Here is an 18,607-nt window from a genome sequence, read left to right on the forward strand (position 1 = left end):
TACTTTCTTTCACCACTACCTATTGTTAATATTGAGTTGTGCCAGTCACTTTGTAAAGCACAGTAACTACAGCAGCACAACTTCCTTTACTTCTCATCTAACTACAAACATTTTCTTTACCAGATTTCCATCTCCTGACTGTGCTGTAGCTCAAATCAACCCATTTAAATGCCTAAATTGAACATGTTTGTCATTTAATATTAAGCCTATCACATTACATCTTCATACAAAACTAACAGACTAATCACAGATGACTAAAGGCTAATGATAACATCTTCCTAAACTGTTAATATTTCAATTGCAACACCTGTAATAAAATTTTAAGTAATAACCAGAATTCACAAAGGTGATGTTAGGTGATAGATTTTATTTCATGGAAAAATATTATTTTTTGGCATTTCTTTTCAATTCTGTAAGCCACACTGAAGTACTACCTTCACTGCATTTTCTTCTCTTTTAATCATCAATTCCATAAAATAATAGTAATAATAATAATAATAATAATAATAATAATAGTGTTTCTGTAGTAGGCCAAATAATAGCAATAGCAAACAAATTCAATTATTGTAATCAACTGATATGACTGTGGGCTTGGTGAAAGGAAATGACAGAGCTCTATTATAAATGTATTTAACTAGTCTTTTAAAGTATATAGAGACATATATTAATGAATAGAAAAAACAACAGAAAGCAAGATATTGGTCAATATGGATTCAGGTTATTAAATTCTTCTAGCCTTTGCTTATGGCAAATGAGAAATCATTGCATGTGTCACATTTTTTCTGAGTTTGAGAACTTAGGAATCTTAAAACAATTTAATACAAAGAAGAAAAAAGGTGGTTAATACTATAGATCCTGTGCGGTAAGTTTTGTTTTCTATCACAAACGTTGGCACACAAACCATAATCATCTCAGTGAACCATCACAAACCCTTGACAAGCAGCTATTACCACAACATTTAAACATTGTGACAAGACATAACCGATAGATCACCTTTCATTTACTCTTCATCCTCTATTAAATCAATGATCTTCTTAAAGTGATTGTGGTTCAAGCAATCCTCATGAGATCTTTAATTAGTAAGACCTCCACTGGTCAACATCTCCATCTGCTGGCCATAAATCTCATGATCCTAACCACCCATTCTCAATCACTGCCTGATTTTACTTCTTTGTGCTGTTTTTCTGTTTTACACTGGATGGGCAACATTTTTTTTAAATCTCATACAGCTTCATTTTGATGATATTTGGCCAAATACCTTCTACACATGATCAATTTTCACCAATGCTGATTCAATTTGAGGTTAGTTTATACATGCAGATCAGTGTAAGCCCCACAAATAACATACTATTACAACACATGGTAAAAAAATACAGTGTAACATCATATAACATAAAAAATGTAACTGGAGAACACATAATACTGACTATAGTTTAAGAATAAACTGAAAATATGCGCAGTTCAAATCAAGGTGAATTATAGGCACATGCGGGTGTGTTTGTTTCTATAACTTGCAAAGGCTGGAAAAGACAGTCGTCAGCCTTCAAGCTTCAAACCTCCAAATCTCAGTTTTCTAAACAGCACTTCAGGTTCTTCTAAATGTAAATAATTTACAGCATTTACTAAGGTTAAACAGCATCATCATTGGTTCCCACACTATTGTTTTTCATTCACAAGAAAAAGGAATATAGTTGCACAAAGAACTGAAGCAAACTCTTTAGGAAGGCCCCACACAGAAAACATTTGATGTGCAGATTGTGATTATCATGTGCATATGGAACGGTCTGTTTTCTTAAAATTGGCTTAACACAGTGGCACATTCCCTGACCGGCACCATGAGCATGGGAGGAAAGCACGGTGGAGAGTGTGAACACTGGTTGTGAAAACCACTCTCTGCTTCATGCATGCATTTGCAATGGCACAACAAAGATGCAGCATCCCGAGATCTTTGGATGGAGACATACGCAGGTGCTTATAGTGTTGTAAATCACCGAGATCGACAGCCAAGATCTTGGAAAGTCACTAGCAAAACATCATCCACACGCTTCTGTAAATCACCGTCCCCGTCTTGTGGTGAACTGCTCACAGCTCTGACCGTCTTCCTCACAGGAGTTTCAGCTTCACTTCATCTTTCATCACACGTGTTCCCAGCTTCTGCATCTCCACTGCTGTTGATATTGACGGACAGCCCATCCTTAGACAAAGCGTTGGCCTCCTTCGATGCCCTCCTTTTGGAGTCACGCGTGGTTTGCTGTGAAAAGATGTAAGATTTTTGAATGTGAGGTCATTTAAATGTCACCACGGTAGACAGAGAGAGTGGGCGAAGATGGCCAACTGAGCCCTGAGTCACTGAAGCACTGGAAGGATAAATAAATAAAGCTGCGCTCGCTGAAAATGTAATTCCTTAGATCAGAGAGATTGATTTTTCAGATCTTTTGTAATTGTTCGATGAGTTTTGTAAAGGACCAAAAACATTCTTAACTCAAACCTCAATAGTAGCTTCCAAACTGAATCCAAAACATGCAGAATGACTGTGCAGAAACCTTCTCTGTCTGTTTGTTTGTCTCTCTATCTGCTATTAGTTTGCATTAACACACATAGATTTTCATACTGAGAGCAGGTAACAGTGCTTTCACTTTCTTTTTCATTCTTTTGTGCAGTTAGCTCTCAAGATGAAAGACTAGGAAAACTTTTATGGTATATCATGTTCAAGGAATCCAGATTATTTTACACAAAATCATCAGTGTTTGTTCTCACAGCATCAAGGACTGGACTGTATTTGAAACATAGACATTTAAAATATGAAGGAACATTTTTAGGTTCTATACACTGCACATACACTATCCATCAATACATGACCATAAAACTGCATCTGTAAGGCTGCAACTAACAATTATTATGTCAGCACATTTGAATGGGATCTCCTAATGGCCAGTATTAGCCCAGCAGCGAGCAAAACCTCTTTCAGTGTTCATTTGGGCATGACATGACTGTTTTTTAAAGACAGACTTGAAAAATTGTGAACCAATACTTTAAATCAAGAACTTTGATCTCCAAATTCAAGACTCTGTCTATGCAGGATGACTCCTTTGCTAACTGTCTCTGTCCTTCGTCCTCCTCAGTATTGTTTCATCTGTTGTCTGATTCAGCAGCTTTTCACGCTTCCATCTTGACCAGGTCTCCTTTGCAACAGAGGTGCCAACTGAATTAGGACTGGTTAAATAAAGGTAAAATAAAATAATAATAAAACGTTCACTACACTGTATACAAATATACTGAAAAGCTACTGAGCTGGAGTCAGATTCCTTTCATGTTCACAACATACTTCTATCTGCATGATTTTCCAGAGCAGCAGAAGGACTTTCTATTTCTATGAGAAGTAGAAGACATCTAATGTATCCTGTATGTCACTGTGTATACAAAGACAGAGTCTGGTGTTGATTTTTAGCAGTCAGACATTTCAGTACTTGCTACCAGTGACACCTACTTCACTAAAGGAACGTCTGGATCTCCTCTGGTGGTTGGAGCCGGCGGCAGTGAGGGCCTGCTTCCCACACTGGGTGCCTGTGTTCACCATCCTCTTCTCCCTAAGACTGGCCTCCAGAGCTTTACCTTTAGAGAACAGATTATAGGTTTATCACTTTGACATGCAACCACAGATTCTAGTCTCTCAAAACATTAAGACAAGGTGATCAGAGATGGTGCTCAGCTGCTTTGTCAGGGAGCTGACAGCTGGGTGGTTGTGTTTTGGTTTCATTTAGCTTTCTTGTGAGTCTTATTTGTGATGTTTTTTTTATCATTTTTGTGACCAAAGGAGGTTGCATTTTGAATGTGGGCCTGTGGTTCCTTCACTGCTTCTTCTCATTTTGCATTTTCTAGTTAAAACAGACCAAAAAAAAAAAAAAAGATGACGGGTGCTCTTACTGTTTGCTACAGACAGAGGGGTCTCTACGTCGGTATTGGTGAGCCACGTCGATTCCGTCTCTCGGGTCCAGCTCTCATGGTACCTCGGCTCGATCATCGCGTCCGCCCGACTCCCTCCACAACCCATCGGGAAAATCATCCACGGCAGGTGGAGCAGCAGCGGGCTGACATGGGGCTAAACGCGACTCGGTTTGTCTCACAGCGGCTGCAGCATCCTCCCCGGATCTCTACTGCAGCTCCATCCGTGTTTCCATCATCCGTATGAAGCTGCTGATGCTGCTGCTGTTGGTTGTGGTTGTGATGCTGCTCCCCACAGACAGCAGCTGACCAGTATGAACACACACTGGAGCTATCTGCGTCATCAAGAGAGGAGGGGGAGTTAAAACTGCATCCAGTCTAACAGCTGATTGGCTGTGAAGGGAGGATCAACTCCAGCAAGTGTCAGCATCATCATCACCACCATGAAAATATACACTCATACCAACCAAAATCAAATATATTATCAGAATATGTTTTGCTCTTTGTCTTGTTTTATTGATTGATATTGATGAATTTAAAGAAAAATTATCAAAGAATAAAAAGAGGACAGTTTGTACAGATAGGCCTATACGCAGAGTTTATAATTGCCTTATTAATTGTTTAAATTCATTAATGCTTTACATTGGAGGCCCTGAAGTTTTGGTTTGCCAGGTTGTGAAAAATCCCTTTGGCTGGTGTTTAATAATGCAGATATAAATGTTGGTAGACCATTTCTCATTTTCTAAAAAGCCATCAAGTCTGCAGTTATAAATGATAATAAAATGTATAACAATAAAAAAGAGGAGTCAATTGTGAAAACTTCAGACTAATCACAAGAACACAATGTGACAGAGGAGATATGAATTCCCAGTATATATACAGTATTTACATAAACACACATTAGCCTGCTGAAATTATAAGTCTTTCAATAAAAGTGAGGATTTAACAAGGGGTTTTAAATAAGATACTGATTTTGCAAGTCTGAGTTAATCATGTAATTAAGAGTCTTTACAGTAAATTATTCAAAAACCAGCCAATGAGAAATTTTCCCCACTTGGCAACCCCAAAGTTATAAATCTATAAAACATTAATCAATTATTTATCAACCATCATTAAAGCCACCAGTTACTGTGTGATTTAACAATCCATCATAGAGGTTGCTGTATTAGAAAGCAGTACCAGAAAGTTTATTTAACAAGTAAAAAGAGGAACACACTGGAAAAAGTAGACCCAGATTATTAGCTCCGTGACACACCTTCATTTCAAAGTGAAATTATTTCCTTTTTGTGTTCTCATGGAAGAAATGAAAGATCATAAAACCTTATTGCCAGCTTCACTCTGTGTTTTTAGATTATGCTTCAAATCAAATAAGTCCCATGTGGAGTTCTGCTCTTCTTATGTTTATCACACAAATCTGAAGCAACATTGAGAGAAAGTTTAACCATCTTGGAACCAAAAAAAAAAAAAATTATGAACTTTCCCTTCAAACGCCTGACACTTTCAATAAATTTGTGCGCGGTGTCATTTTAGAGTCTAGATCTTGCATGGTGTCCAGTAGACTCAGTTAAGTTTTCTACTCTATTATACTATCTGATGGTCTGACATATATCAGCCTGAGAAGCTTTCTAAACTTTATTCTGCAGTTAAAAGGACAGCGAGCCAACATCAAACATCTTTCTCACACACATAGTATTTATTGTCACATTTATTTTAAATATGTAGTTCAATTTTCAGATATACTGACAATATACAGTATTTGCACATACGTAGACCTATCATTATTTTTCCCAAACTTCTTAATATACAGAAATCAAAGGAGCATACAAGCAGCAAATATATTGCTTCTTTATACTGTAAAATGAAATGTCTCAGTATTTCACAGAATTATAGCTTGAGTTGGGAGGAAAAGATGGTCAACATCTACTTGTAAACAGACATTCCTTACATGGAGCTAAAAACACATCACCTTAAAATCTGAACCAATAGAAACATATTCACTAATTTTAGAGGCTTAATATAAATACTATATTTAACATATATTTCTTTTCTCCGCATTCCCCCCCCCACACACATGTGTACCGCTGTTCATACTTTAAGTAGGATGAGAGGACACAACAATAAAAATGCAGTATTTTACATGTCCTTTGGGTGTCAAGAGAATGAATGTCAACCATTTTGGTGGAGGTACAGTGGGATGGGACAAAGGAGAACAGAAGTTATGACTGGAGACTATTTTACTTCTTAAATCTATCCTGTTTTTAGTAACCAGTCATTACTCCGATCCTTTGCAACTTATTCAGTATCGACCCAGGAATGTACCAGGAACATGGGAGGGAAAAAGAGAATGAGAACACAAAAAAAAAGTGAGAAAAGAGAGAGAACATGGTTGGAATGAAAATAAAGTAAAGCTTGGATATGTGAACATGTCACATCAGAACACTACAGCACAGAGAGATGATGCTGGCGACGCGTCTAGACTTTGAAGTCCAGCAGGTTGCAGTCGATCTTGTAGTAAACGTAGGGGTAGTACTCCTGCTGGCTCAAGTTAAGACCCGGGATGTCCATAGAGGCCTGTGAGGGAAAAAGGAGATACAAGAAGACAAAAGAGTGATACACATCATTCCTGATGGGGACTATAATATAAAATCTTTCATTCATATTTCATGAAAGATGCTGTAGGAGCTTAAAACTGAGGTTTATTACAACTTGGGGTTTATTTTTGTAGCTCTGGTGATCAGTTCTGATGGTTATAAAAGCAATTACTTTGGTGAGTTCAATGTTAAGATAAATACATTTGGTGACGTTGCTAAAAACAGCTCCGACAGATGATCAGGAAGGTTGTAAACAAACCCTTCAGATTAATCAAACTGATCAAACTCATCCCAAAACGTCCATATATGTTGTAAACATCTATTACAGTTTCCTGCTTCAACTCTGACCCACCACACTTGCCGTAGTATGCGCACAATATTCCATAGCAACGAGGGATTATTAGTGACGTGTTGACTTGTCATGGCAGGAAAAGCACACGGGGAACATCAACAATGGCTCAGTTCCATTCAAATATCCCAGGAAGCCGTACTGGTGAACCATCATGCTACTATACCAGGGTCATGAATTAGGGAAAAACTCAATGGTTCTAATTTGTTAATGATGTTAATGGCATGTGTGCTTTTCCTGCTTTCACGTGTCAATATGTGTGCTATGCCAAAGGTCTATATGGGTGTGTTCAGAACGTGGTAGGTTTTTGCAGCAGCTTGTTTACAGTCTGACTGCTTATGCAAACTTTTTTTTTTTTTTTTATCTATCTCGATGTGTTCCCAGATCTTAGCAAATACTTTGTTGAGTACAATGTTATCATAGCCAATAGAACAAATGACCAAAGCTGTGATAAAACATTGTTTTCCTTTGTTAATAAAATAGTTTTATTACTACATAAGTGGTTTGGCTTTAACATCCACACCTACCAAAGTACTATCTTTTACACCAAACGGGGGGGAGGTCTGGCGAACCAATTAAGGAATGGATTTACAAGCCTGTCTCAGCCTTTGTTGAACATGTTGAATAGTGTTGATAAGACCATCAAGAAGACCGCCAGAGCCTCTTTGTTTCCAGACATCAGACTCAGACTTGATAGCCTGGTTCCAGACCTCTGATTTACAGCCCACATGTTGTTCCCATTGATTGCTTTTGACAGTTGGATTAAAAAAGGGGATGTCACTTCCCATTAATGAAAAATAGCTTCAAGAATGTAATTCCAAGCCCAAAAAAATAACAATTCTTAAAATCAATATATGAAAAAAATTAAGTTCACTGCTCCTTGCAACCACTCCTGCAGCTTATGTGTCAAGTAAAAATGAAGCTGGTGGTACAGAAATGTCACCTGCCAATGAATTAAATAAGCTAACATGAACACAGTGTCAGGCAACTTTAATAACGTGAAAATAAATGGCTACTCTGATTATCAGGTTTCCTCAGCTTCTAAACGAAACTCAATCTTTTTAAATTTCACTGATGTATGGACTTTGTATCCCAGACCCTAAAAGGTGAGTGGACTCACATCAATGATGGCAGCGCTGCTGTCCAGGTGTTTGTACAAGTCGTACAGCACCTCTCTCAGCTTCTTCATGTTCTTCTTGTTGGGCTGGAGCAGCATGGCCTGGAAGTTCACTGGCAGCCCATATCTACAAAACACAAGAGGACCACAAGAACATTAAACAAATCTTAAATTGAAGAAGATTTTTTTTTTTTAAAGTGGTGGCTGCTGCTGAGTCTTCAGTTGCTCACCTCAACACTGACTCCACAAACACACGCAGAGCTTTTATGTGAATCCACGCGATGAAGGCTTCACTGAAATTTACTTTCAGCCATCGTACCAAAGGCCCCTAGATGGACAGAAAAAGTTTTCTTTTTTTCATTAAAAGTAAGATACATTTTAATTTACTGACTTGTATTCACATATTAGAATTATTTTTCCAACTTTAGCTTATTTAACAGTAAGCAGTGTCAGATTTATTGAAATGATCATTGGTTTTACTCCTTTGGACATTATTTAAGACAAACTAAAAGCCAAAAACAGGGAATAAACATCCATGTATCTATGGAGCTTGGGGTTCTTAGCATCAGTATCTGTACATAATGTCCTCCTTCAACATCTTCCTTCCCTAATTGATCAGTAGTACTGCGAACTGCGGTCGTACAAACTGTTTCTTCTTGTCGGTGGACAAACGTGTCATCTCTTCTTTGTCTGCCTTCATCTCCTCCTCATTGTACTGGAAATCACGCACCGTAAACCTGCGTCAAGACACACAGCGGAGAGCTGGCAATCAGCTGCGAGCGAACACACAGGAACATACACAAGCACCTAGCCCACACCCACACACACACAAACACACATACACTCAAGTGCACTCCTGAAAACAGGCTTCATACAAACACACATATACATAAACACACACAATGAGATCTCTCTGTCATGCTAATTGGAGAGACTGTCGAGTGCCAGTGAAATTGTGTTTATTATAGTCTGTTTTTAGCGCATGACAAACCAGCGTGTGCTTTTATAAATAGGAGGCCTACTTCAGTCATGAGCTATCACTACTATTGTTTATCTGTGGTTGATCAACTTATTCACAGAAAACGCAAAAAAGAAAAAAAAAAGTCAAACGGCTAAAACTGTGACACAGCTCAAGTGGAACCCTAATGAGCTTTACACATTAACTCTTTGAGCAGATTGTGTAACGCTGGTGGAGAAAGTGAGACGGAGTGATTTACTTGTTTTCTCTGGCCTTGTGTTTGAAGTCGTCTACGGCCTTCCTGAAGAGGGTGACACTGAACAGACCGCTGTCGTTGTCTTCGAACAGCAGCCTGGAGGAGAGGACACGGATTTACATATTAACACAAGAGCTGGAACTCGAAATATGTTGCGTGTATGTGCGGAGACGCATTTCAGCAGGTTTGGTTTAAAAATAAATAGCACAGCATTAGCTTTAGATGCTGCAAGATGGGCTGACACACACACACTCACACAAAACACCCCTATGTCAAATATCATACAAAACATGTTGTTGAGTGTCCACATTTACTTTGTTTTCCTTCCACACCACCAAACTGAATGTTTCTCTACCTGAGAGATTGTTACAGTCATCGCAGTTCTTCTGAGTTTTCATCATTGCTGTCACCATTTTCTGTATGTTTTAATTGTTTATTTAACTTTCATGTCCACTTTCACAGGATAAGCAAAATCAAGCCACTGCCGGCACACACAAGTCTGTCTTTTTGGTAGGAATGTTCAGAACATAAAAACCATTAAACGCAGAACAGTTGTGGTGTTTTTGCAACCCTTTTGTCTCAAGTTTGCTAATTTCACTGCTGGTTGCCTGTCAAACTGTCCTGTGGGCTGTGGACAATAAGTCAACATAGTTAATTAAAGCCAACGCATTTGTACCATCTTCTCCTGCGTCACATTACATCTGACTGCAAACTGCTTCTCTTTTGTGGAGCAGTTTATACTCAACCAGAGCAGGACCATATAAGGGAAATGATTTTAGCATCCAAAACGGCACAGAAAACAAACACTAACACTGCCAGATTGGTTTGTAATTGGAAAGTTGAACTCTACACTAAAACACAAACAAATCCACTGATCTCAAAGCTTCGACTGAAATTAATCGATTTCCTTCAATACACACCAGTTGATTCTTTTCAGTCTCAAAAAAAAAATGCAGCAAGGACATGACCCACCAACACAAACTAATTGTGCTGGTTAGAACACAATTTAAAGATGTTATATAGAAAGTATCTACAATTAAGGATCAAGTCTGCATAACAAAAGAGCTTTGAATGCAGCTGTTGACTGTTGTATTATCAAAGCAGAGCTTGGAAAAGGAAAATGTCGCGACAAAAACGAAACCCTCTCAGTTTAAGAAAAGACCCCCTGCTCAAACTGCTCCACCTTTCTGTAGCGAAATGTAGGTTGTGTCCAGTTTCCAGGTCACACTGGTGGACAGTGCTCCATATCTGCTTTAGAAATACAGGTTGCTAGGTTACCACATCACACGGAGCCATGTCAGTCCAAAAGCCCTAACATAACGTCTCAAATCTTCCAGCCATGTTGGCAAAAGGTCAATTGCTTTCCACAGGTCAACCACATAATGATTTCCTTTCTAATAAAAGTCAATTGGTTTTTGGGTTTTTTTTGTTTGGTTTTTTTTTTTTTTTTTAATCAGAGGCTAAACCCACTGTGTGCGATTTTCTAGGAAATATGATATTGTGACTTAAAACCCTTTATGATTAAAAAAAACATGAACATTGAAACTGGGCTGAGAGAATAATTGCTACTTCCTTTGGTTGATAATTGGTAAATTTGGCAAAAAAAAAACAAAACAAAAACAGAGCTGAATCATCTACAGTAGTGAATACTTACTTAGTGGAGCGCGGCACGACCATCTCTGCAAGAGTTTCATACGTCTTCTGCCAGTCAGCATAGTTTGTCCTGGTGAGAGGGGAAACATCCGTCAACATTTTGTCTACTGCGGTTCAACCAGTATGAACATTTGATGCTGATACTAATCTGTTTTAAATACAAAATATTAAAATCTAAATGAATTGTTAAAAATCATTTTTCAGACTATTTTCATGCACTATACTCTGCAAGTAAAAATTCTTTTCATTATCGCTTAATGTGTCGATTACTTTGTTGATTCAGCGATCAGAAAACGATAATATCCCAGAGCACAAAGTGACATCACATCATCATCACATGACATCATTGTCTAATGTCTTGTTTTGTCCGTATAACAGTCCAAAACCTCAAAATATTTAATATACAATAATGTAAGACCAAGAAAAGCAGCAAACTTCTTAAAAAAATTTTAAGAACCTGAAAGTATCAAATGTTTGGTATTTTTGTTTGAAGAATGGCTGAAATGATCAATCAGTCATCACAATTGTTGCTGATTAATCTTCTGTCTATCGATTAATCGTTGCAGCTCAAGTTGGCGTGGAACAAATAAACCTCACCACATACATATAATCGATTGTTTTGTCTAGATAAAAATTGCTTATTTTGTCTAAAATGTTAGGATATGAGATTAACTGCCATCTATGAATAGAAAAAAAAAAGCAAATCTTCACATTTGTGAAGCTGGAACCATAAAATATTTGGTATTTTTTGCTTGAAAAATGACTGAAATGAAATATATATGATGCAGGTGTACTTACTTTGGGACGACCGCCAGCATGGTAATCAGGTACTCTGAGTCCAGCACAAAGTCCTCTTTCTTCACTATGTCAGCCAGACTCCTGGTCAACAAGCTCCCCCTAAAGGACAACACACACAGTCCCAACTGTCAGGTAACAACACAATAAAAATATTACAGATGCTCCAAAGTCACAATGCAAAGTGTAGAAACTCATCTTCATCTGCGTAAAACAGCCTCTGGCTGAATGAAAACATAAAATCCATCAAAACTGGCTTTCATGAAGTGTCTTATAATTTTATAGTTTTATTATTATATAATTTTTTTTTTTTAACATTTTACTGTTTTATTGTAACCTATTTATTTTATATATTTTTTGACTCGTGTCTTTTGCCTCATATTATTTTCACTGTTCTCTTTTAAAGTATTATTAAATTATTCTATTCATTTTTATTTTACTGTTATTATATTTTATTATATTATATATAGTATAAGTTTTATTAAGTCTTTTTCTTTCTAATCTATCATATATCTTGTATTATTTATTTATTGTATTTACATTTTACTAGTCACCTTGTTTTAATGTCTATAGTGTACCTTTATCTTGATGTGCATTTGTCTGCCAATCCATATTCATCATGCTGTGCGTTCATCAGTCATCTGTCAAGCACTTTGAATTGCATTCAACTTGTACAAAATAAAGCTGAACGCAATTTAAATAAAGTTTGATCGACATTATGCAAAGGAGGTAGCTAAATGTTAGATATCGTCTTTTTGGTCAGAAGAATTTTTGTTAAAATGAAGGTTTTTTACTGCGTAGATTCTGTATGCAACTGTTGTGTTTAGGCCGTGGATGATATTTGTACAAAAACCAGTCTTTTTAGTTATAAATGACTCACCTGTAAGTCAATAATATATATTTTTCATTAACTAAAGCTTAAGACAACAGCGTGTTATCAGGTTTTAGACTACATATGTGGACATTTTGCACTAAGTTGATGTCTGAAAAAGGGGAATGACAGCTTTCATTCACTGTTACTCACGCGTTCTTCCTCTCCAGGTTCTGCAGGTTTCCCTTCAGGTTGTTGTAAGCTGAAGCTCGGGCCTTCAGGTCGTTGTCTATCTGAGTCGCTTGCTATAAACCAAAACAGAGAGGGTGGACGTTATAAATTAATTCAGTGGGGAACTTTTACTGCACCAGGCCAGTGAAAGGAAACGCAACGACAGACTGCAATTATAAACATTATAAACAGCCAAAAATTAGTTTTTTCCAACAAACCTTGGAGATTATCTCAGAGATGTTTTTCAGTGACTGTTTGATTGGATACTTGGCCATATCCCACTGAAATCTGGTGATATAGGTGACCAGGTCAACTGTAGAGAGTAGAGATCAGATTAAAGTCATCAGTGGCTTTGTATGCTATAACAATTGACCCATCACTTCCTGCTTTGAAGTCTTATCAACAGCATCATGCTGGTTTCTGCTTTCGACCACCTCCATCACTTTATGTCTGTCAACTCGTGAAGATGTCAGTATTAAAGTGATTACCTCCGTTGGCCAGCAAGTTCTCCTGGACTTTGTCTCGGCTGTCCTCCAGAACGTCAGCCATGTACTGAGCGACCTTCTTCACCACACTAAGCACAGCATGAGATGAGGAGAGTGGTTACAGACAAGCAGAGGGGAAAGAAAGAAATAAAAGTCAGGATTGTGCTTTCCAAACGTGGCATTTATTTTTCTTCTACTGTCCTCACGAAAATTTGCCAAAGAAATAAAGTTTTTTAAATTAATATAAGAGTCAACCAATATATTTGCAAATGTAACATTCACCCTTCCACAAATGTGTCCAGTTTAGCCAGCTCATCCGAGAGACCCACTAAGACGTCTAGTGTTCCAACCTGTTAGAGACAGAACACAACATATTAACAAATCATCACTACCGTAACTACGTTTGCTGCATAATCTTCCTGGTGATGTCCACTAATGGCTGATAGATGAATGTCATGTTTGACCTTCAGGTCCGGGATGTTGAACTTGTTGTTGTTGGAGAGGTTGTTGGTGCGAGTTGTTGCCACCATCAGCTTGTCCCAAGTCTGCTGACACGTCTTCTCCCCCGGAGCAGAGATCAACCAGAATTCTGTCATGGCTGCTGCCAGAAGGTTTGTCCACCGGGCCTCTGATCTAAGAGAGTCACTGGTGGGAAAGAAAAGAAGAGGATGATTAATAAAGCTCTGCTAAATGATTTATATTTAATCATAAGTTTTCTATTGTTGACAGGCACAGAAACATGTAACAGCTTGCATCCTCTCTGCTGAAGAAGCTCATCAAATCCTACAGCTGTTCAGTTCCTGACTCTGACATTGCTAAGGAGGATTTTAAATTAAACATTTTCCTTTAAATATCAACAAGATATTGATCTAAACAGTGGGGAATTTTGAGGTTTGGTGGTAGAGGAATTTGCCAGGCTCCAACTTTGCATTTTCAGATACTCTACAGCTCCCTCACATTACAACCTACAGTCATAGGCTGTAGGCTACACACAGGCTTGTACTTAACTTGCATATTTCCATTTTAACGTGCTTCATACTTTCACTCCACCACTGTTTACAAGGGGAATATTGTCGTTTTTACTCCACTAGATTTATCCAACAGCTACAGTATAGTTACTGCTTACACTGCAGATTAAGCGTTTTCAAGCAAAATACATGATCAACTTGTAAAAATCCTTTACAAGTCCTTACAAAGCCTCCTTCTGTGCTAAAAAATTAAAAGACAGCTGAAGATTCATTACATTGAAAGTGCATCTGAAGGGGAACTTTTAAAAGCCAGTATGAACAGCAGGAATGATTACAGCGAGGAAAACCTCTTTCAGGGTTCATTTGGACACCTGAATGTTGTTTAAAAAAGACTTGAAATATGTGAACTTATCCTTTAATGTATCAGTAATAGTAATCCAATGATTTGATATATACTGTATATAATAAATTTAAGCTCTGCTTTAACTTGATTCTTATTGCTGAGAATTCTCCTGTAAAACTTTGGCTTTCACTGGTAACAGAGTTATTTCCATTTACTTAAGTTAACAAAAAAAAAAGCTGTGTACTTTTCCACCCGAGCACACAGTACAGAGACATAATCCCCAAGTGAATCAGAGTCATATTTGTTCCTCTTTTTAGTTTGGCGTTGCTTCTGAATCATGGACTTCCTCACATTTCCTCATGCTTACAATGCAGTCACTGCACTGCACAGAGCTTGCTGACTGCACCACTGAATCAGTGTAAAGGCAGACAGCTCTCCATGTCTGCTGATTGACTTGTCATATGATCAGAGTCTGTGCTGTAAAAGACATGCTGAAACACACATCTTCCTGTGAACTCAACACAGAGCATACACGGCTGAGAATGGGGGCTTTAAGGAGTTACATTTGTAGATCCTCCTCTAATAAAAAAAAAGAAACATTGATAAACATCAAGATATATCTGGATCATATGTGGTTAAATCAAGTATTAGCCTGCTGCTGAGACTAGCTTGTTAGCACTGCAGCCTCACGCTGTCACGACATCGATATTTGGTGTATTTTCGTGCTTACCGCTGTGTAAACTGTCGTCAGTGTTTGGTCCACACGGTGTAATTCAGTTAAATAGTCGCTGCTTCCCATTCATAGCGCAGATAATAGCAGGGTTTCGACTCAGAGGTCCTTCAACAGAGCATCTCACTCACACAGTCAGCTGATCGGGGGACTAGTTGTGCGCCTGCGCAGAGACTGTTGCGCACTATGTCGCCTTCACGTAACCGACAAATCATCGTGAATTTCACACTCTGAATATAGAGTCAGAAACAAGACGTGTTAAGCGTCTGTGAGGCGATTAAAATGTTTTGCTTGGTAAATCCATATAAATCCCGTAAACGAGTGATTTTTGCTGTTGTTTTAATTTAGAAACCAAGTGGTGGCTACTATTCCTCCAGCAGTGGTGAGATGAAAAGGAGGAAAAACGTTATATAAGTTAAACTCGTATTGTTTAGATGTGCGTTTTATTTCTTGTTACTTATTCTCAACTGGATAAAACTCTCACATTCCTGGAAACTGTATTTTTTCGTCTGGGTAATTTGTGTTTAAATAATAATTTTAATTTATCCGACAGTACGTAAAGGCAGCATAAGTGTTTGTTTTGACATCTATAAGAGGGCGCCTCGGTTACATTTCAATAGAAAACAACGGAACACCATCTTTCTGATACCTTATGAATATATAATTCCAAAGAATCAAGGAGTTTCTGTTTAAGATTGTACACAGGTATTACCATACACACACACATATATATATAGACATATATATGTGTATGGTAATATCCTGTTAGACCTACTATCTGTCATTTCTTCCCAACTGTAAACAACAGATGCACTTTTTGTGATTGTGAGGGGAAAAATATTGACCATGTGTTTGTAGATTGTTTTCATGCTACTTCTTTTTGGTTTGATTTACAGAAGAACCTTTCCAAAAAAATTGACAAAGATATACTAACAAAGATTAATATATTACTCATTTTAACAATCCAACTTCTCAGCAGGTGAAATTTACACAAATGATTAATATCCTGACAAAATATTATATCCATAAAATGATATGGCTTAAAAGAATATCCTCCTTTTATGTTTTTTAAAGATACTGACTTTTAAAACATATTTGACTACTAAAAATGAAAACTCAAAAATTATAAATTGAAAAAAACTATTATTATTATTATTATTTAGACATTTCAGATTTACTCCAGCAGTTGTTTATCAGACCCTGAAGGTTTTTGTTTTTGTTATGATTCTTTCCTTTCCCTACATTTTATTTGTTGTGCAATTCAATTTATTTTTATATTATTCTTATACTGTGAGGTATATTTACAGCAACTTTTATAATGAAAACTGCCTGAAACATGTATATTCCATGTATTGAATGTATTGAATTTATTCAATAAGGTTGGGGAAATAAGTGTGTGCCTCTCAATATCAGCCTCTTTTGGTAAAATGCAACAACTACAGCATGTTACTTTACAGTTCTGCCTTTAGGTGGCAGTGAATCAGTGGCAGTAAAGCAGCAACAGCATTTTTGACCTTTCAGCTGTTTGTAACCCAGAGAAACTGTGGAGTTAGTCTTCATCTTCAACCATTATATGTACTGCATCATGTTCAAAGGTCAACATTAAAGTTATAACTATTCTAACTACTATACCAGAGCCTGACTGCATTTTTGAGGCTGATACCAATATCAATATTTGAGAGTTTTTAAAAAATGATTACAATATGTAAACACATAACATGCACACATATTTTGGATAAGGATCCCTTAAATTTGTTTTTATTTTTTATTTAAGAATAAGCCTTTTCACAGTGGACAGTTTGACATGTCTCAGCAGGAAAAGAACAGGTGTAAATAATCAAATTAATGACGGCTGAATTCCATTTAGCTGCTTCAGTTTCAGGGTCCTGGTACTGCTCATGCTGGTTCACTGTCCCAAGTCAAGTGAAGGCCTATTGTGAACAACAGATGTACTGAGCGGGACATTCAACAATGAAAAATAGTCATTAGTAGTGATTGTTTTCTGGAGGACAAACTATGTTTTGTAGACACTGTTTCTATTACCTCAGAACTAGTTTGGGCATTTCTGAACTTCAATTTCCTGGTCATATAAACCTAATATGCCGGTACAACTTATCCGTAACCATAACATCCCTTACACACAGAGAAGTTGTCTCTGAACTATTCATATTTTGCAATTTGTTTTTAAATTTTTGCATTTTTGGGTGTGCTGTGTCTACTGAGGATTGATTATTTATGCCATTATCTGTTTATATCTTTACTTCTGGCTGCAAATTCAGTTTCCTTCCTGAGGACAGTCAAGTCATTGATTTAAAAAATTAGTGGAACTGAAGCAAAAAAATCTAATTCAGTCCTGTCCTCATGGACTCTGACATGACCCATAAAGCACATACTTTTAGTACTTTAACTTTGTCGAATTGTTGATAGGAAACTGTGAACATATTGAACATACAAAGAAAACAACATTACACCAGTTTGAAATATTTGTCCCATTTAATTGATGACCATCTTGTATTCAAATGACAGGAACAGTCATAATCCAAAATTCAGTTGTCTGATAACTAAAACTGGAAAAATGCGAGCATTACTTAAAAAAATATTAAATTATTTTATCAAAAACATCAATAAACATCAAAATGCTGTCTTTGCTTGCTTTTTAGTGTTGTTTATTTAAGGTTTACAGCTCTGCTCAGCACTTTATCTTGTATCTTCTATTGCACACAGTTACTTCATGAATAAACCTTAACTTGACTCTCCAAAAAGTAGTTATAAGTACCTAGACATACCTTCTTTCTCAGGGATGAGAAGAGTTCAGCCCAATTTGATTAACTATTTCTGGTTTCTACCTCAAGGCCATTCGCGTGACTGTACAGCATATAGCCATACATTACATCCAGTCACTTGGTCTCTAAACATAGTAAAAAAAAAAGACCAACCAGCTGAGAGCCTTCAAAGTATCAGTATCACAGTATTTTTATAGAACTTTCTTTGTTGTTTACAGTAGGATGTTTTCTAGGCCATGCTGTTATGTGAACACAGTGTCCCCTGGAGTGACTTTGATAAAACAAAGATAAGAGCTATAGGACAGCCAGACAGTTACAGTTAGATGAAGCCATGCAGCGTGTTGCTCCAGTGCCACAGAAACACAAGTCATACGACTAAGGCGGCTGCAGGCTGAGTTTTGGTGCTTGTCTTGCCAGTCATTCAGTGCTGTACTGATCTCCTGACCACCATGCTTAATGACGTTAATTTTGCAAAATGATTTTTTTTTTTTTCCTATCAAACTGAATTGCATAAAACGCTGAATTATCACAGCTGAACTAAAGCTGTAAGTGGGTGTGACAAAGGCTTACGGACTAATCAACAAAATATCCAATA

General features: G+C 37.2%; 2 protein-coding genes across 2 annotated transcripts; both read right to left on the reverse strand.

Annotated features, from left to right (window-relative positions):
* Nucleotides 1-333: 333 nt before the first annotated feature.
* Nucleotides 334-4,359, reverse strand: si:ch211-215i13.3 (brain and acute leukemia cytoplasmic protein). Its single transcript, XM_044335823.1, has 3 exons — nucleotides 3,925-4,359; nucleotides 3,488-3,612; nucleotides 334-2,251 (listed from the first exon to the last, which is right to left on the reverse strand). The coding sequence occupies exons 1-3, from the start codon at nucleotides 4,061-4,063 to the stop codon at nucleotides 2,126-2,128; spliced, it is 390 nt and encodes a 129-aa protein (XP_044191758.1). The 5' UTR covers nucleotides 4,064-4,359; the 3' UTR covers nucleotides 334-2,125.
* Nucleotides 4,360-5,614: 1,255 nt separating this feature from the next.
* Nucleotides 5,615-15,404, reverse strand: atp6v1c1b (ATPase H+ transporting V1 subunit C1b). Its single transcript, XM_044336523.1, has 13 exons — nucleotides 15,230-15,404; nucleotides 13,653-13,833; nucleotides 13,471-13,538; nucleotides 13,192-13,277; nucleotides 12,922-13,016; nucleotides 12,686-12,777; nucleotides 11,665-11,763; nucleotides 10,868-10,936; nucleotides 9,217-9,309; nucleotides 8,643-8,736; nucleotides 8,230-8,327; nucleotides 8,003-8,126; nucleotides 5,615-6,513 (listed from the first exon to the last, which is right to left on the reverse strand). The coding sequence occupies exons 2-13, from the start codon at nucleotides 13,782-13,784 to the stop codon at nucleotides 6,415-6,417; spliced, it is 1,149 nt and encodes a 382-aa protein (XP_044192458.1). The 5' UTR covers nucleotides 13,785-13,833; nucleotides 15,230-15,404; the 3' UTR covers nucleotides 5,615-6,414.
* Nucleotides 15,405-18,607: the final 3,203 nt, after the last annotated feature.

Source organism: Thunnus albacares, chromosome 19, assembly GCF_914725855.1.
Source record: "Thunnus albacares chromosome 19, fThuAlb1.1, whole genome shotgun sequence".
NCBI classification, from domain to species: domain Eukaryota; kingdom Metazoa; phylum Chordata; class Actinopteri; order Scombriformes; family Scombridae; genus Thunnus; species Thunnus albacares.